The 26,187-nt window shown below is 40.6% G+C and overlaps 3 protein-coding genes across 3 annotated transcripts in view; 2 read left to right on the forward strand and 1 right to left on the reverse strand.

Annotated features, from left to right (window-relative positions):
• The first annotated feature begins 376 nt into the window (after positions 1 to 376).
• LOC117062488 (splicing factor U2AF 65 kDa subunit-like) lies at positions 377 to 2,547 on the forward strand. The gene has a single exon (XM_033176062.1). The coding sequence runs from the start codon at positions 473 to 475 to the stop codon at positions 1,889 to 1,891; it is 1,419 nt and encodes a 472-aa protein (XP_033031953.1). The 5' UTR covers positions 377 to 472; the 3' UTR covers positions 1,892 to 2,547.
• Positions 2,548 to 8,834: 6,287 nt separating this feature from the next.
• On the forward strand, positions 8,835 to 24,670 carry FAM98A (family with sequence similarity 98 member A). The gene is made up of 8 exons (XM_033176066.1): positions 8,835 to 9,042; positions 12,557 to 12,705; positions 15,831 to 15,965; positions 19,816 to 20,000; positions 21,018 to 21,098; positions 21,667 to 21,783; positions 22,638 to 22,805; positions 22,891 to 24,670. The coding sequence occupies exons 1-8, from the start codon at positions 8,990 to 8,992 to the stop codon at positions 23,551 to 23,553; spliced, it is 1,551 nt and encodes a 516-aa protein (XP_033031957.1). The 5' UTR covers positions 8,835 to 8,989; the 3' UTR covers positions 23,554 to 24,670.
• The window catches only part of RASGRP3 (RAS guanyl releasing protein 3), a 112,539-nt gene continuing 104,785 nt past the window's right edge, over positions 18,434 to 26,187 (reverse strand). The window contains exon 18 of the mRNA XM_033176063.1: positions 18,434 to 19,357. Coding sequence (XP_033031954.1) covers positions 19,334 to 19,357 — 24 coding nt within the window. The 3' untranslated portion in view covers positions 18,434 to 19,333. The remainder of the gene's footprint in view (positions 19,358 to 26,187) is intronic.

The raw sequence follows: 26,187 nt of genomic DNA on the forward strand, positions 1-26,187 counted from the left end.
GAAGAAAACCAAAGTGGGAGAAATTTAAGTTCTTGACAAGTAAGGTGTATGGAGATGAAAATATGAAGTGATTTTTCCCTCAAGCTGGTGAAACAGGTCATATCAAATACACAAAGAAAATCAGTTAAGTCATTTGAGCTAATAAAAGTATATCTCACAATTGTTTATTTAAATAAGATTGTTAATCATTTTTAAATGGTGAAGTCTAGCAGTCAGACAACTCCCCGCTCCATTCACACCAGAGGGGGAAAAGGTTAACTGGTTTAAGAAAAACATCTCATAAATGTATTTTTTCTTTTTAGGAATATGGAGATGTCAATTTCAACATTATTATCAGAACAAAAAAAAAACAAGTAAGAAAACTAATCAGGGCCAGAAGTAGCGGAAGCCAGTGGCGGAAGTAGCCGAAGCGGACGGAGCGGGCGGCAAGGCGAGGCGAAAGCTGCACAGGGCCCTACGCGGCCGCCTCAGCATGTCGGACTTCGACGAGTTCGAGCGGCAGCTCAACGAGAATAAACAAGAGCGGGACAAGGAGAACCGGCATAGGAAGCGCAGCCACAGCCGCTCTCGAAGCCGGGACCGCAAACGCCGGAGCTGGAGCCGTGACCGGCGCAACCGGGACCAGCGGAGCGCCTCCCGGGACAGGCGGCGACGAAGCAAACCTTTGACCAGAGGCGCCAAAGAGGAGCACGGTGGACTGATTCGTTCCCCCCGCCATGAGAAGAAGAAGAAGAAGGTCCGTAAATACTGGGACGTGCCACCTCCGGGCTTTGAGCACATCACCCCAATGCAGTACAAGGCCATGCGAGCTGCGGGTCAGATTCCAGCCACTGCTTTTCTCCCCACCATGACCCCTGACGGTCAGGCTGTGACCCCAACGCCGGTGCCCGTGGTCGGGAGCCAGATGACTAGACAAGCCCGGTGCCTCTACGTGGGCAACATCCCCTTTGGCATCACTGAGGAGGCCATGATGGATTTCTTCAACGCCCAGATGCGCCTGGGGGGGCTGACCCAGGCCCCTGGCAACCCGGTGTTGGCTGTGCAGATTAACCAGGACAAGAATTTTGCCTTTTTGGAGTTCCACTCAGTGGAAGAGACTACCCAGGCCATGGCCTTTGATGGCATCGTCTTCCAGGGCCAGTCACTAAAGATCCGCAGGCCTCGTGACTACCAGCCGCTTCCTGGCATGTCAGAGAACCCCTCCGTCTATGTGCCTGGGGTTGTGTCCACTGTGGTCCCTGACTCTGCCCACAAGCTGTTCATCGGGGGCTTACCCAACTACCTGAACGATGACCAGGTCAAAGAGCTGCTGACATCCTTTGGGCCCCTCAAGGCCTTCAACCTGGTCAAGGACAGTGCCTCGGGGCTCTTCAAGGGCTACGCCTTCTGTGAGTACGTGGACATCAACGTCACGGATCAGGCCATTGCGGGGCTGAACGGCATGCAGCTGGGGGATAAGAAGCTGCTGGTCCAGAGGGCGAGTGTGGGAGCCAAGAATGCCACGCTGAGCACCATCAATCAGACGCCGGTGACCCTGCAAGTGCCGGGCCTGATGAGCTCCCAGGTGCAGATGGGCGGCCACCCGACTGAGGTCCTGTGCCTCATGAACATGGTGCTGCCGGAGGAGCTGCTGGACGACGAGGAGTACGAGGAGATCGTGGAGGACGTGCGGGACGTGTGCAGCAAGTACAGGCTTGTCAAGTCCATCGAGATCCCCCGGCCTGTGGACGGTGTCGAGGTGCCCGGCTGGGGAAAGATCTTTGTAGAGTTCACCTCTGTGTTTGATTGCCAGAAAGCCATGCAGGGCCTGACGGGCCGCAAGTTCGCCAACAGAGTGGTTGTCACAAAATACTGTGACCCCGACTCTTATCACCGCCGGGACTTCTGGTAGAGGCGGCTGGGGGAGGGTGGGGGCAGGGCTGGCTGGGGGCTTCTCCCCACTCCCGCCCCCCTCCCTTATCCCCGTCTGAAGACGATGGGCAGAGGAGTGACAGCCGCAGACACACGACAGCCGGCAGCAACTGGAATGGCAGCAATTAAGGGTGGGGGACGGGGGTTGGGGGGTTAGGGCAGGGAGGGGACTGGGGAAGTGCGCACACAGCCCACACAGACAACACTCACCCACACAGACACAGAGGGAAGGGTTTGGGATGGGGACAGGGTGCACAGCAGGGCGGGGTAGGACCCCAGCCCCTCCCAAAACAGCCTCTCCTTCTCCCTTAGACCCCCTTTCTCCTCCCCTTCCCCACGGTAGGAACATAGCGTGTTTATATTTTATGGCCAAACTATTTTGAATTTTGTTGTCCGGCCCTCAGTGCCCTGCCCTCTCCCTTCTCAGGACCACAGCTCTGTTCCTTCGGCATCTGGACCTCTCTGGTCCCCTCCTGGGTTTCTTAAGTAGTTGATTTTTCCTCTTTAGTCTCCCCCGACCTGCGCCCAGCCCCGTGGCCCCTGCCCCTCTCCTACTCTCTGTGGCAGTTTCATATTTGCTAAGACGAATTTGCTCATTAAACATTTTGTTGTATTTTACTTTAAAAAAAAAAAAAAGAAAACTAATCAGAATTACATGTTTCTCTTTGAAGGTTATTTTCATGGGATATAGCGCCATTTTCTAAAGTCTCTGCAATTTTACAAGTTCTCTTTGTTTAAATTTTGCTTTCAAGGGCAGATTAATATAAGCAAGAAACAAGTTAGAAACAGTTACAAATATTCACAGGAATCTCTTTTATTGCACAGAAAAGCAAGATTGGGAGTCTAATGAATGTTTCTAGTGCTTTATCAAATTAGATTATTCAAATGCTTTCAATGATACAGAAAGCACTATCACCCAAAAGTCGAAAAACAGAGAAGATCTCTCTTTCCCTTCATCCTGAGCCTCCTTCCTTAAATAGAAATATTTGTACTCACTAGAAATGTAAGCAAAAAGAAGGTTGTAGAGGTCAATTTTGTTGTTAGAAAGGGGGTGAGAAATGAATGTTTTACTTGGTAATGATGAAATAAAGGGAATATAGTGTAGGGGAGAAAAAAACTTTCCTCTACCTCCTTAGGTTTAGTAATGGAGATCTGTAAATTAAACTGACAAAATACGAGTTAACAGGAGAAAAGGTATACAAATGTTATTGATGTTAATATTTTTATGTGCACAGGGTCTTCACAGAGAAGCAGTGAAAACCCAAAGAAGAAATTAAGACTCAAGGTTTATATACCATTTTAGCCAAGGGCAATAAATTATGGAGAAATGATGAGACAAAGGAAAAGAGGTTTGGGCTTCTAGGGCCAATAAATGTGGGAAAGTGACTAGGAAATATATGGGGGAGACTAGTGGAAGATAAGGGTTATTTTAGTAAGGTTTGTTTATGCAGACTCATCTCAGTGCTAGCTGTCTTATCTTCAGTGATAAGGGCTGCTCCCCTCAATCTGGTCCAAGAGATGGGGGACATTTATGCCCCACTTTTAGGCAGTAAAAGGGAGGGCAGAGAGTTCTTTTAGTGTTTGCTGTATCTCAACTGCCTTCAGCTCAAAATAATCAATATGCCAAAGTGTCATATTTAGGGTGGCATATTCTGATACCTTTCAATACCATTGATCTTTCAATTTAGTAGTCTTGAAATTTTAAAATTACTTTAGGTGACATGCAAATTAGATAACCCCATAAAAATATGGGTACATGGCCTCTAAGTATTTTGAGTGAAAGATCATAGGCAGAGACCGAGAATCTGCTACTGGGATTTTATTTCCCTAGTACTATCCAAGTTATTGTTGCTTTTTTTTTACTTTTATATGAAGAGAAAGATTATAAGAGAAAGTTGTGAATATAATTCACCTTTATTAGCTCTGCATAATAACCAGAACTATCACAAAAGACTCTACAAATACCATAACCTTGTGCAGAAAAATACTTCTGCACGCTGGGCATAGTGGCTCATGCCTGTAATCCCAGCACTTTGGGAGGCCAAAGCGGATGGATCACCTGAGGTCAAGAGTTCGAGACCAGCCTGGCCAACATGGTGAAATCCTGTGTCTACCAAAAATACAAAAATTAGCTGGGTGTGGTGGTGGGCACCTGTAATCCCAGTGCCACTTGGGAGGCTGAGGCAGGAGAATCGCTTGAACCTGGTGGGGCATAGGTTGCAGTAAACTGAGATTGCACCACTGCACTCCAGCCTGGCAACAAGAGCAAAACTCCATCTCTCTCTCTCTCTCTCTCTCTCTCTCTCACAGACACACACACACACACACACACACACACACACGAAAAAAAAAAAACTTCTGCGAGAACATCTGCCCAGCAATGGCCTGCCAACTTCAGACTGGCCCCACCCTTGTTACTGATCATTGTAACCAACAATCAATGTTAATTATCACAAAACAATCATTTAATCCTTCTCACTTTTCCTTTAAAATTTTATCTTCCTTTATTTCCCTGAATACACACAGTTTCCTACAGCACACATATTCCCATTACAATACCCATTATTAAATGAATATCATTTTCTTTTTTTATTTTAATTAATTAATTTATTTATTTATTGAGATGGAGTCTCGCTCTGTAGCCCAGGCTAGAGTGCAGTGGCCCTATCTCAGCTCACTGCAAGCTCCACCTCCCGGGTTCATGCCATTCTCCTGCCTCAGCCTCCAGAGTACTGGGACTGCAGGCGCCCACCACCACGCCTGGCTAATTTTTTTTTTTTTTTTTTTTGTATTTTTAGTAGAGACGGGTTTCACCGTGTTAGCCAGGATGGTCTCGATCTCCTGACTTCACAATCCGCCCGCCTCGGCCTCCCAAAGTGCTGGGTTTACAGGCATGAGCCACCGCGCCTGGCCAATACCATTTTTTTTTAGAGTCTTTCTATGTTTGTTATTTAGGTTGACACCCCCGTTATCAACATTCCCTACCAGAGTAGCACATTTATTACAACTGATGAACCTACTAAAAGAACTTTTTAATTGGCACATTTCTTTAACAAGTAATTGACCAACTGAATTATCCATGTTATTCAAGAGGAGTAACTCCTACTACAAATTTCCGTTTTAGGAAGTGTTAGTAATGGCACCCTGAGTAAATATAAAACAATAACTCCGGATGGGCGTTGTAGCTCACGCCTGTAATCCCAGCACTTTGGGAGGCGAGGAGGGCAGATCATGAGGTCAGGAGATGAGATTCCTGGCTAACACGGTGAAACCCCGTCTCTACTAAAAGTACAAAAATAAAATTAGCTGGGCGTGGTGGCATGTGCCTGTAGTCCCAGCTACTTGGGAGGCTGAGGCGGGAGAATAGCATGATCCTGGGAGATAGAGCTTGCAGAGAGCCGAGATCGCGCCACTGCACTCCAGCCTGGGCAACAGAGCGAGACTCCATCTCTAACAAACAAACAAAACAAAACCCAATAACTCTTTGAGCTTCAATTTCTTAACTGTAAAAAGAAGCCATGTTTTTGTTACTCATATGCACAGTTCATAGAAAAGAATTGTAAGCTTTTTTTAAACATATCTGGAAAATAATAAAAACTAACATTTACTGAGAGCTTACTACATGCCAGGCACTGTTCTAAACACATTGCATAGATTGCCTCACTCAATCCTCAAAACAACACTATGAAGTAGATTCTATTATGGCAGCAATTGTACAGATGAGGAGGCTGAGGCTCGAAACAATTTTCTGAATTTCCTAAAATCACACACATAATAGATGAGACAGCCAGGGAATCTGTTGCTAGAACCTAGTCTTTTAACCGCTCTATTATGCATAAAAAGAGAACAGTTAATACTACTCTGCTTTTAGGAACTTCACATGTAGAAATACAGAAAAGTCGTATTTTGCATACTGCTATTAATTGTGGTTTAGAGCTTGGTACATACTTAATAAAAGGTATAATGTTGAAATTCCTGATATTTAATTCCCTTATTCATTAAACAAATATCTATTGAATGCTAACATTGTGCCTGACCCTGTTCTAAGTATTTAGAATGGTGAACAGGCACTTGATATTATAAGCTATCAGGAAAGTAAAAATTAAAGCCACAATGAGATACAATCATGACCACCTACCAGAATGGCAAACACAAAGAAGACAATTACAAGAGTTGACAAGGATGTAGAACACTGGAATTTTCATTTACTCCTGGTAGGGGTGTAAAATGCTACAACTTCTTTGGAAAATTCAGTAGTCAAAAAATGAAACAGGGCCAGGTGTGGTGGCTCAAACCTGTAATCCCAGCACTTTAAGGCAGGAGGATCGCTTGAGTCCAAGAGTTTGAGATCAGCCTAAGCAACATAGGGAGACACTATCGCTCCAAAAATAAAAAAATTAGCTGGGCATGGTAGTGTGCATCTGTAGTGCCAGCTGCTTGGGAAGCTAAAGTGGGAAGATTGCTTGTGCCCAGGAGGTCAAGCAGTGAGCTGTGATGGTGCTACTGACAGCACCTCAGTCTAGGTGACAGAGTGAAACCCTGTCTCAAAAAAAAAAAAATTAAACATATCCTATGACCTTATAGCCCTACTTACAGGTAATTATCTAAAAGAAATGAAGATATGGAAATAATATATATAGATACACCCACAAAGACTTATACAAAAATATTAATAGTATAGCATACATACCAAAAAGTGCACAAGTCCTAAGTGTACAGATTGATGCATTTTCAGAGAATGACAATGTAAACAACACTAAGATCAAGAGAAAGAATATTACAATCATTCTCAGAAACCCCATATTTCTTCCCTTCTCAATTACTAGCCCCACAATGGTTACCTATCTTGACTTCCATGATGATAAACTAGTTATTATATAAATGGAATCATACACTATGTACTCTTTTGTATCTTGCTTTTTTATTCAACTTTATGTTTGCGAAACTCAACAATATTGTTGTGTGAAGTTGTGGTTTGTTCATCCTCATTTATGTAGAGCATTATTCCAACGTATAGGTGCATATTTGGCTGTTTTCCAGAATAACTGTTCACAGAGCAGAGGGAATACTCACGTCTGTGAGATACACAGTCTAGCTGACACAGATATTAAGGGAACCAAAATGCCATCATGCCTACCACACTTTAGCACTTCAAGAATAAATGAAGTTATAAATCAAGTCCATCTCACCGTTAGTCACATAGACATACTCTCTGCTCATTTCCCCAGCCCCTAAGTGTATGATAGCCACCCCTAAGGATGGCTATACTCAGTAGCTGAAAAAATGCCTCCCATTGGTTCTCCGACCATTAAACAAGAGTCTTTCTGGTAGAAAGGCACAGAATAAGCCTCTGAAACTGCCACCTTGACCTTTGGCTTCACCCTCTGGGAGGTTCTTCCTTTTCCGTCACCCTCCTTAGCCACACTTGAAGTGGAATTGGATAGAAGCTCCTCCTTAGTACTGAGAAGCTTTCTCAGGCTACTTCCTGCCCATAGCAGGTTGACGACCCAGGGTCATTGTTAGGTCTCAGTTAGTCATGGGCTTCTTGTTGACCATGTGGTTCCTTTGCCAGATCACTACTTTATTTTTTAAACTTTTTATGTATTTCGCTTTTTTTTTTTTTTTTTTTGAGATGAAGTCGCTCTTGTTGCCCAGGCTGGAGTGCAATGGCACTATCTCGGCTCACTGCAACCTCTGCCTCCCAGGTTCAAGCGATTCTCCTGCCTCAGCCTCCCGAGTAGCTGGAACTACAGGCGCCTGGCTAATTTTGTATTTTCAGTAGACGCAGGGTTTCACCACATTGGCCAGGCTGGTCTTGAACTCCTAACCTCAGGTGATCTGCCCGCCTTGGCCTCCCAAAGTGCTGGGATTACAGGCATGAGCCACCGCCCCGGCCTATGTATTTGCTTTTATTAGAGACAGGGTCTTGTCCTATCACCCAGGCTGGAGTACAGCAACACAATCTTGGCTCACTGCAGCCTCGACCTTCTGGGCTAAAGCAATCCTCCCACCCCAGCCTCCCATGTAGCTAGAACTACAGGGGTACCCACCATGGACAGCTTTTTGGATGAGGCGCAGGGATGGATCTTTCTGTGTTGCCCAGGCTTGTTTCCATCTCCTGGGCTCAGGTAATTCTCCTTGAGGGATTGCTCGAAGTTGGATTACAGGTGTGAGCCACTATGCCCAGCTTATCAACTCCTTTAAACAGGCCCCTTATGTTTATGTTCTGACTCTTTTCAGTTCTATATCCCTAGTTTTTACTTTTCTCCTTAGACAGGGTACTCAGAATGCCTATGTATTTGCTCTCTTACATTCAAAATGCTCTCTCACAAATTAATTGTGCATATCTGCTCTTTATAAGGCCGCAAAGGGATTACCTTACATTTAATCTCTTTTTTCTGAGTCACTAAAGGTATTTATTTACTGGGCTGGACAAATTTGGCCAGATGCTTACTCTGAAACATCTTATTTCATTCAGCTACTGAAGCCACAAGGAAATCAAATGGCACGCTATCTGCCGTCTGCACTTGGCCCGTCTACCCGCGTCCTGAAGACGGGAGCGCAAGAATTCTTCCTTTCTCCGTGACCCGCAAGCTAAGGCTAGCACATGCCGGCACCCTACGAAGAGCCACTCGATCTCCTGTCTGGGATGCAGAGACTCGGTTTCACAGCCGACTCCACCCGAGTCCCGAGACTCTCCAAGCTCCTTCCCGGCCCGCCTCGCCCCCTACATTCGCACATGCGTACACCCAATAAAGAGAGCCGAGACCGCTCCCCCTCGCGTGGTCCCCACGCCCAGCTGCCACGCAGCCGGTCCTCCTGCCCTTCTTTGGGCGGCTGGCCTCACTATGCAGTAACGCGCATGTGCAAAACTGCGGGCCCGGCAATTCCGTAGCGGGCAGGGGTGGGGCGGCCGGTGGGACAAAGTGTCTTGCGCACGCTCCGGACATGCGCAGTGCGGGAACTGAGGCGCCAGCTGTCGATTTGGAAGTTCCGGGGAAGTCGCGCATGCGCGAGTGTACGCGTTGCCGGCGAAGAGGGGAGCCTGACGACTCGGAAATTTGAATACCACAGTAGCATGGAGTGTGACCTCATGGAGACTGACATCTTGGAGTCGTTGGAAGATCTAGGGTAAGACTGTCAGGGCACGGGTCTCCCAAGCCCCAGGCTGCCGGCCCCCTGGGAACACCTCCTGCGCCCCAGTCTGAGACACCTGCCTCTCCACGCCGCACCCCGTGGCTCCTGGCTGTTGCTTCCCTTTGGCCCCGGCACCCCCAATGCCACGTCCACTGTCTGCACTGCTAGCTCGGGGTCCTCCAATCCCAACACCCCTGGGCCTGCCCGGTGCTCCCTGCAGCCGAGCTACCCGCAGCGTTTGTCAGTCATGCGTGTCATTGTCTGGGCTCTGGTTCTCGCCACCCCCACTCCCCGAGCTTCTCTCTTCGCTTCATCCTCCTGCCCTCCCCCTTAACCCCTCAACTCTAAAGGTTGCCAAAGTTGATTCTGCTTTGCTACTTGTTCTCCATATTTCCTGCTCCCATCTTGAGCCCCTACTCCTACCCCACCCCACCCCACTTTTCTCAAAATTTGTCCTTTGCCCAGTCATCTCTGCATGCACCCAGGCTTCCCTAAGCCACTTGTATGGGCGCTGCATCTGTTCCGCTAGCCAGCTCACTTGTGCATCTAACCTATCACCACGTCCCTGGGAACCACCAGCAGTTTGCCTTGAGTCTGTGATACTCTACCTCGTTGAGCCCCTTTAGACCAGGGTCGTCTTCACCCACAAAGAACTTGCATATTTGTTTTGCATTTTGTCTCTCCTCCTCCTGATAGTTATTCAACCATAATTCATCAGTGTCTAGAAACTGGAAATAGGGTTTGTTATCTCACTGGGTCACCCAGATCAGTGTACTCTATTAAACTTGAGAACGTGGACCCTCTTGGGCTAAATGTGGTTCCAGAAACAAATTGTATGGTTAGATATTTACCTACAGGTACGGTATCAAAACAAAGTACAGATTTAGCTAGCTGTATTTCTAAGTAACAAGTTCTTTATCAAAACTTTCTATTAGGTTTTTCCATGACAAGGAAACTTTTCAGAGAAACCTTTTTTTAGGAAGAAACACCTTGCGGATTCCCGAAGTCTGCCTATTTGAATAATTTAGTACCCTAGTAGAAATTTTTAGGAACGGAAGTAGTCGTGTTTATCATCTGTCTTTGTCGGAGTGAAATAGCATTGTTCTTTTCTTGGAAACTTGCTCTGAATTTTCGTAAATATTCCAGACTTTAGGGGGCTTCTTTCTTTCATTAGGGCATATGTTAAAGTCATTCCGCAGAATAGACTCTTTAGTTGACATCTCAGACTAAATTGCTTGTTCACACATGAAACCATTCATTCATTAGGACTTTTTAAGGAACAGTTGCTTTGTGGCAGTGTTGGGCACTTACGGTACAAGGTGAGGTGGAAAAGGATTTCACAGGATACTGGGAAAATACACTGTGAGGAGCCCTGAGGAGGGTCCCTTTACTGGGAAAGGAAATGAAGTCCTAGAAGCTTCTTTCTGGAATAAATGATACTATAGTACTGAAGGAGGAGTGGAATGAAAGGAAGGGGGTAGACCTTATTAAATGTAGTCTTTCCGCATGGATGGTGGTCACTTAAGAATTGGCCACGGATGCTATTTCTTCCCATTATTGTCTTTTTTTTAATTTTTGCAGTCCTTTTTTAAACTTTTTATCCTTTTGGGTACTATACAAGTAATTGTTACTGTAGTAATTGTAATCACATAACTACTTGAGATGGATTGTAATGTAAACCATGGATTTTCTGAAAACTGTTATAAATTTTAACCTTAACTACTTAGTTTGATGGCATTCAAACATTAAAAGTCAGCCTTAATTAATTGAAATGTACCTTTAAAGGATTCACTGAGAAATATTAGAATTAAATGACTCCCTTTTCTATTTATTTATTTATTAAGAGATGAGGTCTCGCTCTGGTGACCAGGCTGGTCTTGAACTCCTGGGCTCAAGCAATCCCCCCACCTCAGGCTCCAGAGTAGCTGGGACTGCAGGTGTATGCTACTGATCCCGGCAAATGACTGTCTTTTATCTCTTACCTGGCACACAGTAGGAATTCAGTAACTACTTGTTGAATAAACTAATGAAGTCAAAATGTGAAACACAAGGAGAAACTTGTAGGCCTAGTCTTTTGATTCCAGTGTCTAATAATATGCAGTTTATAAATCTAGATGCCAGACGACATGTGATCTCATTTTTTTGGTGTATGATTTGTTTTCATTCTATTGCATATATTGTATAAACCTGTAATCGTATTTTAAAGAGATTGAGAACTGTCATTTCTCTAACATACCTGTAGTTCTAAACATTATACTATCTTTTTTGTTTTTGAGACAGAGTCTCGCTCTGTAGCCCAGGCTGGAGTGCAGTAGCGCGATCTCGGATCACTGCAAGCTCTGCCTCCTGGGTTCACGCCATTCTCCTGCCTCAGCCTTCCGAGTAGCTGGGACTACAGGCGCCTGCCACCACTCCTGGCTAATTTTTTTGTATTTTTAATAGAGACAGGGTTTCATGGTGTTAGCCAGGATGGTCTCGATCTCCTGACCGCATGATCCGGCCGCCTCGGCCTCCCAAAGTGCTGGGATTACAGGCGTGAGCCACCATGTCCGGCTTAAACATTATATTAGCTTAAGCATATTTACTGTATCATCTTGAGTAAGCATTATTATCAATATTTAAGAGAATATAAAGCAATATGAATAATATGTATTTAAGATTTCTTGGAGTGACAAAAATCTCATATTTTAGAATATTGGTGATTGGAGTTCATTGTGACTGTCATCTTTTATGAATGTTTGAACATTTAAAAATTTTTAAAAATTGTATTGGAATCACTTACAAAGGATTAGGATTTAGACGCACCAGTTCATTAACTGGCCAATATTTATTAAGCTAACCTTGACATTTCTATGGTATTAGAATGTCTTACTAGTCTTAACTGTCATTAAATTTATAAAAATGATGTAAATGGTTAACCGGAAAGTTTTTACTTTTAAAGGAAGTCATTAAAAACCTAACCAAGCCTGGGCAACATAGTAAGACCCCATCTCTATAAAAAATAAAAAAATTAGCCAGGTTTGGTGGCTTGTGCCTTCACTGCACTTCAACCTAAGTGACAATGCAAGACCTCATCTCAAAATAAAAACCTAATCTAGTTGTTTTCTGGAAAATTTTTAGAAAAGATAACCTAAGTTTTATTTCTGAAATAAGTTACAGTATAATTATCTATTACTTGTTAATTTGCTTTTAATACTCCAGTTACAGTAAGAAAATAAACCTTTTTACAATGAAAGCTTTTAGTAAATATACAGAAGTTGACATAATTTAGTAGTATATGCGACTCTGTTAGATATTCACCAACATTTTGAAAGGTTGAAATGCAGCTACCATTTAGCTGCTTTTCGTAATGGTTCAGTATAGTTCTAAATTTTGTTTATATTTGCCCATTTAAAATTGATCACATAACTTTATATTGCTTATATAAATAAAACCATAGATACGTTTTATCTGTAATATATTAGGTGTGATTGTAATTTCTTCTGAAATGTAATTTCTTGCTTGCCAGTTACAAGGGCCCATTGTTGGAAGATGGAGCGCTCTCTCAGGCAGTCTCTGCTGGAGCCAGTTCTCCCGAGTTTACCAAACTCTGTGCTTGGCTGGTGTCTGAATTAAGAGTGCTCTGTAAACTAGAGGAAAATGTGCAAGCAACTAACAGTAAGTAAATGTTCACTTTTAGGTACAAAGTATAAAAATAACATTGAGGTATTGTCAACTGAACATTATCAATACTAAAGCTGAAAGTTCCAAGTTTTTTGTAAATGTAAAAAATTTGTTAAGGAGCCAAAATTTTTTTCCCTCCATTGTTTTTAGAGGTGATTCAGAAATTGAAATATCAGAATAAAGTCATGTAACTTAAAAATTCGTGGAGGCTGAAAATACCCTATTACTGAGAAACAGAAAAAGAGAGACCACAAGTGTCGAATACATGAACTTCGTATATTTTGTAAGATGTTAAATGTAAGATCCTAGATTGATGGCTAGAACTAGATACTGGGATATTTTTCTTTTAGGACTACCAGATTCTAGAAGCATCTATAGAATGTAGAGTAAATGCATTATTATTCTGTTACGCTTGGGAAGAAAGAGAACACTTTGTTAAGACATTTTGTTTATCGTAAGAATGCATGGTTACATACATCACAGTGCGATCCAGGACAATCACATTTATGGGTCTGAGAGCTGTTCTGCATTTACCAGTTTTGTTTTCACTGTTGCACTAGTTTGTCAACACTGCAAAAGAGGCAAAAGCTTGGAACCTAACACTCTACCATCTGGTTCCTTCCTGCTATAGGTAAACGTATAATAGGAGACCAAGGAAAATACTCACCTGTTAACCCACCCTTATGGAGAGCTATTCATATAATTCCTTTTTTTCCACATAATCACAGTTTGAAGAGCTCACGTTCTTGCATGCTAGTGTGTGTGTGTATGTATATATATATATACATTTTTTTTTTTTAATTTTACTTTAAGTTCCGGTATGCATGTGTAGAACATGCAGGTTTGTTACATGTGGATACGTGTGCCATTGTGGTTTGCTGCACCTATTGACCTGTCGTCTGAGTTCCCTCCCCTCACCCTCCACCCCACAACAGGCCCTGGAGTGTGATGTTCCCCTCCCTGTGGCCACGTGTTCTCATTGTTCAACTCCCACTTAGATGTGAGAACATGTGGTGTTTTTTCTGTTCCTGTGTTAGTTTGCGGAGGATGATGGCTTGCATGCTAGTATATTTAATGTGTACGTGTTAGTTGCATTCAATTCTAATTATTGAGGAGAGTATAGTGTAATAATAATGATAGCAACAGCTTGCATTTATTGTGTACTCCCTATGTTCTAAACATTTTATATGTGTTAGCTCATTAAACCTCAGGGCAACCCTATGAAGCAGGTTTTATTACTGTTATACCTTTAACAAGAAAGCCCAGAGAATTTAAATACATTGCCTGAGGTCATACAACCTATAGGGGTGAAGCCTGGATTCACCCCCAGAACAGTAGTCAAGTTCTGAGCCAGTGCGTTTAAACACTGTGCTATACTGCCTCTTGACCAGATGTTTCAGAGACTGTAGGAACCTTTGAAAACACCAGTACTAGATGATACCTATTTTTAACGTGGAGCCCCTTTCTCTCAAATGAAACATGATACAGAAGCTAACATGTAGAACAGGTTAAAAGGTGTTCTAACAAAGTAGAGACGAGGTAGCTTTAGCCCAACTCTTTCCTTATCATCCTCCCAGCTGCCTCTAAAGAAGCTCTGTGGAACTCAAGGGCTCACAGATCAAAGTTTGCAAAATATTCATAATGTAGTCTTCCTGTATTACAGATTAGAAAATGGACTCAGGTGATCGAGTGACTCTCAAAGTTTGTTAATTTCTTCCCCTTTATGATATTGAATAGAGAACAATCAAAATAATGATGAAAGAGCTTTGTTTTTCCTTTGGTTCACCCAGTGAACTCTATACCTTTTTTTATATGCTATGGGATTACAAGACTGTAAGTCATGTTTGCTGCCTTCAAATTTTGTCTAATTGAGAATGTTACGCACAAATTAAACAGCTAGCGCTAAGTACAGTCCTTTTGTTTGTTTGTTTGTTTTTAGACAAGGTCTCACTCTGTCACCCAGGCTGGAGTGCAGTGGCACAATCTGGGCTCACTGCAACCTCTGCCTCCCAGGTTCAAGCAATTCTCCAGGTCAGCCTCCTTAGCAACTGGGACTACTGGCGTGCAGCATGACGACTGGCTAATTTTTGTTATTTTTTTTAGAGATGGGGTTTTGTCATGTTACTCAGGCTGGTCACGAACTCCTGAACTTAAACCATCCCCTCCCAAAGTGCTGGGATTACAGGCATGAGCCACCGTGCCCAGCCAAGTACAGTACTTAGATGCTGAACCACTTGGTGGTTCATAGAGGAAATCAGCAAATACACGGGTAAAGTTTCAGCCAAGTACAGGGAAGGTTTCATCAAGGAGCAAGGCCACTGGGCTTTGATGGATGGGTGGGATTTGCTGGAGGGGAAGAGAGTAGAGGGCATATCTGTCACAGGGAATAACTTAAATAAAGGCACAGAGTGGAAATGAGACTGGCTATTCATGGGACAGTGAGGAGACTGGCCTGGCACAAACAAGAAATATTTGTGGAGGGAAAGTAGGTGATTATAGCTGAATATGCTGGGAAGATCTAACCTAAGCAGCTATGAAGAATCTTTAAAAGCAGACAGAAAAAAAATAGATTAGATGAGGGAGGAATTAGGGAGCCATTAAAGACTCCCAAATAAGGGAATGACCTAATGAATACTGTTTGAGAAAGAACATTTCAGATTGGGTTCAGTGGCTCATGCCTGTAGTAATGCCAGCACTTCGAGAGGCCGAGGTAGGAAGATAACTTGAGGCCAGGAGTTTGACACTAACCTAGACAACATAGTGAGACCCAGTCTCTGCAAAAAAAATTTCTAAATATTAGCCAGGCATGGTGGCATACACCTATAGGCCCAGCTGTTCCAGACAGTAAAACAGGAAGAGCCTTCAAGCCCAGGAGTTTGAAGTTCCAGTAAGCTCTGATCACACCACTACACTCCAGCCTGGGCCTCAGAGACCTTATTTCAAAAAAGAAAAAAAAAAAACAGGAGAAGCTTTGCAGTGGTGTAAGAAAGGATAAATTAGAAGGGAAAGAAACTCAAGTTATGAAAATCCTATTAACAATTTCAGTTGTATATAATAATTGTTATGCTAATGGAAAAATAATCACTATCATTAAATAAGATTATTTTAATTCTTAAAAGGTCCGAGTGAAGCTGAAGAATTCCAGCTTGAGGTGAGTGGGCTACTAGGGGAGATGAACTGCCCGTATCTTTCACTGACATCTGGGGATGTGACCAAGCGCCTTCTCATTCAGAAGAACTGCCTCCTCTTGCTCAGTAAGTTCATGGCTACTAGAATATAGCTATTATTTTCTGTTTATGTTTTCCATGACTAGTAAACTGACCATGTTTTTTTGTTTGTTTGTTTCATTATGGATATAATTCAAAATTCATTTTAAAAGAAAACTTCCTTAAATGTCCAATGTAGGAGCTGAGGGTAGACGTGTGCACTGGTAGCATTATTGTTTTTGTAACTGATACTCTTTCAGTATTTCAGCCTCAGTGGTACTCAGGCTGTTATGCTTCTCCTAATGTGATGACTGGTAGTGTTGGAGTGATGCTTAAGTGTATGATCTTTACACTTGCATTTTAGACTAGAAGCACATTTTTAAGTATACTAGGAAGATAGTATGGAAATAATGGAGATTTTGTTTAAAAATTGATTTCTTTGAGGAGAGTAAGCATTTATAATAGTAGATACGGTTCATGGTTAATGTAAAGTATTTTGTCCTGCTGCTATTTCTTTGTGGTTGGATAATTGGGGATTTTGGTTTTGTTTGTAAATATTCTGGAATAATACTTGGATTGTTCTGGTACTTACTGATCATTCTGGGAAATAAATTTTTATGAAAAGTTCTTTCCTTCCATGTTTTTTACATACTTACTACTGTTTTGTCTCTTCACACTGAAAAACAGTAAGTAGATTCACAAATTTTATTGCCTTCTATAAACTTTCCAATAAATACAACCTATAGTCTTAACTTTTACATTTACATTAAGCTTTGGTTAACTGGCTATTGTAGTTCTCATTAGGACAGATAATTCAGAGGATTTAAAAAATATTTGTCTTTACAACTCTATTATGGTTTCTGAAAAAATGATACAAGTTCAGTTTTTAAGGTTCAGTTAAAAAAAAAAAGTGTTCATAGCCATTATACTTAGGCACTGAGTTATTCCAGAATCACTTTTGTAACTTCCCCTTTGTCTGTCAAATGATCGTTACTGTGGGAATGTGCACGTAAGGTTAGGTGTTGCTTTGATACTGATATTGGTGCTGGTAATTCTTACATATTCATTTAATATTCTTCATATGGTATGATTTCTGTAACTGATTCAATAGCAGTATACTCAGCTGATTCTTCCGTTATAGCATTGCTTATCCGACCAATATTTGGCACTTAGAATATGTTATCAACATAGGAAGATAATAGCTGTGTGGAATGCTTACTAATGACCCTGAATAGCTAATTCTTCCAAAAAGCTCAGAGTTTGGCCTTGTTAGCTCTGATACTTATACAAACCACTTTGAATGTAAGTATAAAATGCCTTTCACACTTTTCTGTTTCTTAAGCAGACTTCAGTGAACATTATTTTGGACTCTGGGTCATAATTCTAGACTTTATTTTCATGTGCTATCATCACCTCAAAAGCTTTTCAAGAATATACAACTATTTGGTCTTCAATTAAATGACTAAATCATCTAGCGGTCACTCACTTTTTATATTCTTCCTACTTATGTATACACACTGTTTCCCTCTTTATCTTTGCTTCTGCCGATTCTCCCTTTCTAAAATATTCTCAGTTTGTAAATTCTCTTTATTCTAGCATTTACCTACATGTACTCATTTTCTACTTGGTCTGGGTAAATATTTTTCATCTTTCAAAGTACCAGTTGTCACATCTGGATACTATAATTTTACTTTTCCAGCACCCTTACCTCACTGATTCGAATCTTTTATTACATTGTATTTTAGGGGGGAAAACAAACCGCCTCATTAGAATTGTTGGTAAAGGGCCGGGCGCGGTGGCTCAAGCCTGTAATCCCAGCACTTTGGGAGGCCGAGATGGGTGGATCACGAGGTCAGGAGATCGAGACCATCCTGGCTAACACCGTGAAACCCCGTCTCTACTAAAAAATACAAAAAACTAGCCGGGCGAGGTGGCGGGCGCCTGTAGTCCCAGCTACTCGGGAGGCTGAGGCAGGAGAATGGCGTAAACCTGGGAGGCGGAGCTTGCAGTGAGCTGAGATCCGGCCACTACACTCCAGCCTGGGTGACAGAGCAAGACTCCGTCTCAAAAAAAAAAAAAAAAAAAAAAAAAAAGAATTGTTGGTAAAATAGAATAGCCTTTGAGTGAGTGGCTGAAAAGCTCTCATGTATCAGATTAAGGACTCTGGCTGTTTATTGGCCTTTTATGGTTCTCAGAGTGTTACCCTTATGTAAATTAAGTAAGATATCTGAGTTCCTAGTAGATGAAGAACTATTCATCTTTTATTTTTGCATATATTCTTTATTCCTAACTAGATTGTCGGAAGAGATCATCTTTTTGATGTTTTAAAAAATTTTATCTTCAGTGCGTTTCCCAGTGCTTTGAACACATCGATTACGATTAAAGTTTTTTCACGGTAATTATATTGGTAACCTAATTTTGTGAATACCTGAACTATGTTATCCCAAATTTACAGAACCAATGTATTAAATCATGTACTATGTGATTTTCTAGAACAAGAGTTGGCAAACTTTTTCTAAAAGGGCCAGATAGTAAATATTTTTGGTTTTATGGCCCTAAGTTCTCTGTCACAACTACATACCTTTGCTGTTACAGCATGAAAACAGCCATAGACAATATATAAATGAGTGAGTGTGGCAGTGTTCTAATAAAGCCTTATGTACAAAAACAGTGGTTATTGTCATAACAGTGGGGTTTTACTGTTTTGACGTTTTAACTCATAAATACAGTTTGCTGTATGGAACACGTTAAGATTTTACAGTGTCAAATCCATTTAGAATGACCTTTCCAGAAACTTAGATGTATTTATTGTTTTAGAACAGGAGTTGGCAGCCTTTCAGAAATGATTTGCTAAAATTATGGACTGTATCCTTCTAGCATTACATTTTGGGTATAGGAAATTTGATACACAAGTTGACTTTTTTCTGCTTCTAGTAGGACCTGAGAGCCTTGAAAATATCTTTTTCCAAAACTGGTTTTGTTATAATGTCAGAAGAATCTCACTTTGTCACATAACCGGAAATCCTAAGATTCAAATGATTCTTAATCATCTTTTATAAAAATTGAAATGTCCTTGGGAATGTTAAAGGAATGGGATTGAATATTTATACCTTCAACTGACTTACCTGAAGCAGATTGCAGCCGTCATTATACCAGGCTGAAATCAGCACACCAGGGGATGATACTGACACAAAGAGGACTATGCCAAGAAGTGCTTTGAAAGTTTTATTGTTGTTTTGAAGGGAATGGGGTGAGGAAGGTAGGGGGAAGGGAGTCCTGAGAAGAATATAGATGAAAGAGGGATCTCTTTGAACAGCCAGAGGGCGACATAAGAATTGGAGACCATGGGAAAGGAACTCTGGGGTGCCTTCCTGCTTCTCCTGTAAGTTAAGCTTTGACTTCTTATCACTGTTGTTTCACACCTCTTCTGGACAGGCTATCTAATTATTGGGAGAGAAGAGAGCAAGGTAGTTTTATCACTGATGCTCACAAGTAGTGAGAAGTAAGAAGAAAAAAAAAAGAGTCATTAAAAAGTCGTCACTTGCCACCTTTTGCAAAATTTTTAACAGATGCCAACCCCTGTTCTGGAGGTTCCTTAATACCAGAATTCAAGAATCCAAATTTTTAGTTGTTACTTACCTCGATCCTTCGGTTTCAAAGGAGAATCGCTTATTTTAAAATTAACCTTTAAACATTACATATCGCTTAAATACCTGAGTTACATAACCAGTTTATATCTTATTTCATTTGCAGGTGAAAGTGGTTTTTCTTTCTTGTTTTTATCCATTCTTGCAGCTTTAACAGTTACATATCATTAGGTCTATATAGTTGTGACTCCAGACTTATGACTATAACTATAGCTGTATCTCATTTTGAAATCTTATTTTGTTTACTTCAGCATACCTCATCTCAGAACTAGAAGCTGCCAGAATGCTCTGTGTGAATGCTCCTCCAAAAAAAGCTCAAGAAGGAGGCGGTAGTGAGGTCTTTCAAGAGTTGAAAGGCATATGTATTGCTCTAGGAATGTCCAAACCTCCAGCCAATATAACTATGTTCCAATTCTTCAGCGGGATTGAAAAAAAAGTAAGACCTTTAGTACCAAACTGTAGTGTATTAAAGGCATAGTCCTACATTTGTTTGAAATGAAGCAATTAATTTAATTTCTCTTAATGGGAACCAAATGTGCATATATTATTAAGTAATTGTTACGAAATGAATTTTGGGTTTTAAATCCTAGATGCCTTAAAGATAAATTAGTATGTTAGTCTTTTCCTAAAAACATGTTAGCATGTTTCTTTTTCAAAAAGGAAACTTTACACTGGTTTGTAAGCTAAAGTAAGCTAGATATAATGTAAAAAGGATTAAGATTTCAGTCCTTTTAAAAATTATTTTATCATTGAACTTTGATACAGTCAATTTAAAGTCTTTATCATTAAATGTTACCACCCTCCTCCCCATTGACTGGACAGAAAAGGATGTTAATATTTTCATTTTTTAATCCAGTCACTTCTAACCTCATGCTTCAATTGACAAAATAGATTTGTTGACTGCTAACATAATCTAGTATGTGAAAGGAAATTAGAATTATTTTTATACCACACATTATCAGTTAAGATTTTCTATATAATTAATTAGAAACAAGCTGTTTTAACAAAAACATGAGTGGAAGAGAATGGTATTTGTTATAGCAGAGTTATTCCCTGTATGTTTATCTGCTGGACTCTTCAGAATTGGTACATTTGCATTGTGGGGTAGACCAGCACCATGATGCACAAATTTGGCTGAACTCTACAGGGGAGCAGCAGTGTATCCATAGTCCATATTTTCCTGTCTGTTCATCCATCCATTCAGCAAATGTTCACTGAGTGCCTACTGTTGTCAGGCACTGTTCTAGGTGCAATGAAGGACTTCTGTAGGCGTGAGGAGTGGGACCAGTGAGTGTCTTTATCTTGTGGGTCTTTTACATTTGCATTTCAAAACATCCTCCACCTTTGCCTCTGTCAGGAATCTTCTTTTGATGGCAAGATATGATGGGAATTGGGAAGATGAGGATGTTTTACTTTTAGAGTTTTTATTCATTTATTTATGTTTTTGTGTCAGTTAAAGGAAACATTAGCAAAAGTTCCACCTAATCACGTGGGAAAGCCTTTACTGAGGAAGCCAATGGGACCGGCCCACTGGGTGAGTAGTAATCATCTTGAGTAAACTTTGTAACGAACTATAGAGTTTAAGATTTTCATGTCAACACTTATATTTCATGTCAACATAACATAGAAAATTATGTTTTCTAATACATAGTTTTCTAGTTGAATACCCTTAGAATCATTTTGTGAATCTGAGGATTTCTGCAGAATAATTTTGTGTAAGATTAGAAGCACTTTTCTTTATAATTTGTAAATATTTCACACAGCTGATAAAATTAAACTGAAATTGAGTGTGATGCCTGTTTCTCATTGCCAGATGGATTGCCTTCAAGCCGAAAACTTTACTGGGCTGAATTTCACACAGTAAATTATGGGAAAGATAAATAAGAGTTGCGTATTTCACATATATTCTTCATTATGTTTTGAGAATCAGCTTTTTGTCACCTATCATTTCATTAATTGTTAGTATATTATATGGAAGAAGAACTTTTGACTGTTAAATTCCAGGATCTCAGTTATGAATGACCCAGACGTAGTTTTTGCCCTTTTGGGACAGAGGATCAAGCAGATTTAAATTCTAACAAGTTTTTAAAATTTTGCTTCAGGAAAAGATAGAAGCAATTAACCAAGCCATAGCCAATGAATATGAAGTCCGGAGAAAGCTGCTAATAAAACGTTTGGATGTCACTGTACAGTCCTTTGGCTGGTCTGACAGAGCTAAGGTACACATTAAATAATTTAAAAGAGCAGACTATTTATAAACTTGATCCCTGAACATCTAAACAATTTAGATACTTGGCAACTATGGGAGAAATACATAGAAGACACACATAGGGATTTTTCCTTAGTGAGTTATTGAGTAGTGACTCAACTATTCAGCAATAATGAAAACATTTTTCAATTTTCTGTTTTTTAACAAATCTGAATTTTACAGTTTTTAATGGAGAGAGTTCTTGTTGTGAGAGAAATAGTTATTCTGAAAATTACTAAAAAAAAATTGATTTCAAATTACTTGTTTACTTTAAACTAACAATTTAATTTGCTAATAGAAGTTAGAAATATTGGATTTAGTATGATTTATAGAGAATTGGAGAATTTGGTAAGACTTAAGTTTTTTTTTCACCTAAATGAGACAATCCAGGTAAAGACCTTGGTCATTCAGCAGATATTTATGACCTCATAGAAACCAAAGATAGGAAAATTAAAAAGCAAAATTGTTGAAATAACTTTACATTCTTATATTTAAATAGAGAATATGAATATGTTTAATCTGAGACCAATGATGGGGGAACCTTTTTATCATGTTGGCCTTAAAACCCTAAAGGGAAGGGCTCCCACTCTACCCCTGCCCCCACTGTCCCTGTCACTCCTTGTTGTGTCAACAAGTCTGGCAGCTGTACTTTTAAGGTAGTTCTTGACTACGTAGGAGCAGTAGTGAGTATATAACTTTTCCTACCATCTGGAGCCTAGTAAATATCATTATCAGATATTTTGGAGACTTTTAACTTATTTAATATGTGTTTCTTATGTCCTTTTGAAAATTGATATTTCTCTTTGAACGCTTTTCTTTCAACAGAGCCAGACAGAAAAATTAGCCAAGGTTTACCAGCCGAAACGTTCGGTCTTATCCCCTAAAAGTACTATTTCTGTTGCCCATCTTTTGGCTGCAAGGCAGGACTTGTCAAAGATTTTAAGGACAAGCAGCGGCTCTATAAGAGAAAAAACTGCCTGTGCCATCAATAAGGTGATTAGAGTACCTTTAATTTTTTCCAAATGCATTTATTTCTGTTCATAAAATAAAAGTTTAAAATATCTTTCCTATTCTGTAGGTGTTGATGGGCAGGGTGCCTGACAGAGGTGGTAGACCCAATGAAATCGAACCTCCACCCCCAGAGATGCCACCATGGCAGAAGAGGCAAGATGGCCCCCAGCAGCAAACAGGAGGCCGAGGAGGAGGGAGAGGTGGCTATGAACATTCCTCATACGGAGGACGAGGAGGTCATGAACAAGGAGGCGGGAGAGGTGGACGTGGTGGCTATGACCATGGTGGCCGAGGGGGAGGAAGAGGAAATAAGCATCAAGGAGGCTGGACAGATGGAGGGAGTGGAGGAGGAGGTGGTTACCAAGATGCTGGTTATCGAGATGCAGGTGTCCAGCCAGGTGGCTATCATGGTGGCCACAGTGGTGGCTATCAAAGCGGAGGTTATGGTGGCTTCCAAACATCTTCATATACAGGAAGTGGATACCAGGGTGGTGGCTACCAGCAGGACAATAGATACCAAGATGGTGGGCACCATGGTGATCGTGGTGGTGGGCGTGGAGGGCGAGGGGGTCGTGGAGGGCGAGGTGGTCGTGCAGGCCAGGGAGGAGGCTGGGGAGGAAGAGGGAGCCAGAATTACCACCAAGGGGGTCCATTTGAACAGCATTTCCAGCATGGAGGTTATCAGTATAATCATTCTGGATTTGGGCAGGGAAGACATTATACTAGTTGAGGCTACCGAACCTTACATTTTGCCAGAGCTCAAGTAATAGAAACTTAGTTTCAGAATCCTGAATTCGGCACCTATTTTGAATTAATGGGAGACCACAGGTGGCAGGCAGATTCCTGCTTGGCATAAGCATTTGTAGGTCTTCATTCAATTCTGTTGAATTTTTTTATTGGACTTACATAATGCTGTTTATTTGAGAAACACATAACATCTCTCCTTTCTATGAAAAATTTTTTAAAAGGTGATTAAAATTGCCTTTAATTGACCAGTAGACTAATTCCACAGTCAGAACATGCATACTTTTTTGAAGCAATTACTTGAATAAGTAGTTTTCATGTTTTCAATATGCAGTTTTGAAAATGAGGATTCACCTAGACTTTTTTAGATTTACTACTAGGAAACCTTCCTCATATGAATAACCATTTATATGTGTTTTGCTTAAACTATTCCAATGCCTATTTTCCAAGCACAGTTCTGCCCCCGGTTGACTTTTATGCCACGTGTGCTTCGTGATAGAACTTTTAGGTCAGTTCCTATTAAATGAGCTCTTCTGCAGATAGCACATTCAGTAGCCTTATTTTGTTGATGGAATACTGTATCATATGCTCAAATCTGAAAACCTTGAACACGGCCAAAATCCATAAAGATTATAAAAGCAAACTAAGTTGTGAACCTATAGTACATGTAGGCATTTAGTTAAGTATAGCAATTCAAACTGACCTGCATCCATCCAAAACAAATTCCTCCTTCAACCTTATTTTTACTTGAAATTTGCTAGAAGAAATAGCAAACCGAAATTTGTTTTATGCATGAGTTAATACCACTGGCTCAGCAAATACAAGTTAGTTTGCTTTAGGCAGGAGACTTTTTTTGTAATGGAAGAAATGCACTACAAAGTTAAGACAGATTTTTTTGCTAAGTGCAGGAGGCCCTTTATTATTGCTGCAGAAAACAAAAGCCTGGCTGAGTTGATGTTTTACATTCTCCCTTACTGAAATCTACATGACATGATGCTTCTTGCTGGGTTTTTGTACATGTAAACATTGTCAAGCTGTGAAAGAAAATGGCTGGAGGTGTGCTTTGTGTGAAAGGTGAGCAATAAAGTATCTGTTAAGTTCTCTCTTTGGTTTGAGTTTTATTTTAGCTACTGAATTATTCTGGACTCTTGCGTCAAGCTAATGAGCTAAGGCTTTTGTTCCCAAAGATTCTTGAGTATTTCCTTAAAACCTAATTGTAGTGAAAGGTGATTCTTATCCTAAAACCTTAAATAAATGGAAAAATGGCTCTTTCCAGGTTTTTGTTTTATAATAATAAGCTAGAAACCGTCACTACTCATCTCTGGCCACTGGGTGTAGCTGTTGCTACACATACTAGGCAAAAATGTCTCAAGTTTTTAGGGGTTTTTTTGTTATTTGCTTCTCCATTCTTCCTAAGATTTGGGGGACTTTTTTTTTAAAAAAAGGAAGTAACTGAAAATATAAACATGTTTGTTAAAAGGGAAATTGTATTTTCTTTCTACTACTAAATTGGGCTTTTTTAAAGAATCAACTCATGCCATTTAAAATAATCTACTTGCTACTGAGATAAGCACATTCTTCTGATAACTAAAACCATCTTTGAAAACCCACGTTGATCCTTTTAACTTAACCTGTTTATTTTTCAGCCAACATTTAAATAATTTTAAAATGTTCAAATTTGAAGACAATTTCAAGTATTTTATCATTAAATTAAGGTTTTAAGTTGTCTCGAATGTTGTGTTGGTTTCTTTAAACTGTTAAATAATTATGTTTATATAGGATTTCCTATTAAAATAAAATTGTCAAGGTTTCATACTTTAAATGTATCATATCTTAGGATGTATTTATATTTATTATTTGCTTTGATCTGTTTTGTAGCCTCAGACTCCACAATATACCTAATGAATACAGGTTTCATTCTTTAGAGAAATATAATTTTGATTTATCTTTATGGTTAATAGATTGCTTTTTTGAATATAAGCATATAAGAAAGCAAATGATACATTTCTCCCTGATAGCTCTGAAATCTGCATCTCCTGCTTCAAACTAGATTTTCCCCCAACAACATTACTTTTTTAAAAACTTACGTTCCGGGTTACATGGGAAGGTGTGTTATACAGGTAAACTTGTGTCACAGCAGTTTGTTGTGCAGACTATTTCATCATCCAGGTATTAAGCCCCGTACCCGAAGGTTGTCTTTTCTGTTCCGCTGCTTCCTCCCACCCTCCACCCTCAGGTAGACCCGTATCTGTTGTTTCCCTCTTTGTGTTCGTGGGTCCTCATCATTTTGCTCCCACTTATAAGTGAGAATATGTGGTATTTGGTTTTCTGTTCCTGTGTTAGTTTGCTAAGGATAATGGCCTCCAGTTCCAGCTATGTTCCTGCAAAAGACAGGATCTCATTCTTTTTTATGGCTATATGGTATTTTATGGTGTGTACATGTACCACATTTTATCCAGTCAGTCACCGATGGGCGTTTAGGTTGATTCTGTGTCTTTCCTATTGTGAATAGTGCTGCAGTGAATATACGCGCGCATGTGTCTTTATGGTCGAATGCTTTATTTTCCTAGGGATGTATACCCAGTAATGGGATTGCTGGGCCAAATGGTAGTTCTGCTTT

This window comes from Trachypithecus francoisi, unplaced genomic scaffold, assembly GCF_009764315.1.
Source record: "Trachypithecus francoisi isolate TF-2019V2 unplaced genomic scaffold, Tfra_2.0 Lachesis_group17, whole genome shotgun sequence".
In the NCBI taxonomy this organism is placed as follows: domain Eukaryota; kingdom Metazoa; phylum Chordata; class Mammalia; order Primates; family Cercopithecidae; genus Trachypithecus; species Trachypithecus francoisi.

What these genes read in the sequence shown, in the direction of transcription:
- LOC117062488 (XM_033176062.1), top strand. Translation starts at nt 473, where the DNA reads ATGTCGGACTTCGACGAGTTCGAGCGGCAGCTCAACGAGAATAAACAA.
- FAM98A (XM_033176066.1), top strand. Translation starts at nt 8,990, where the DNA reads ATGGAGTGTGACCTCATGGAGACTGACATCTTGGAGTCGTTGGAAGAT. An exon ending in GCTGGTCTGACAGAGCTAAG is followed by an intron (nt 21,784 to 22,637) that starts GTACACATTAAA and finishes TTCTTTCAACAG; the next exon opens with AGCCAGACAGAAAAATTAGC. An exon ending in CTGCCTGTGCCATCAATAAG is followed by an intron (nt 22,806 to 22,890) that starts GTGATTAGAGTA and finishes CCTATTCTGTAG; the next exon opens with GTGTTGATGGGCAGGGTGCC.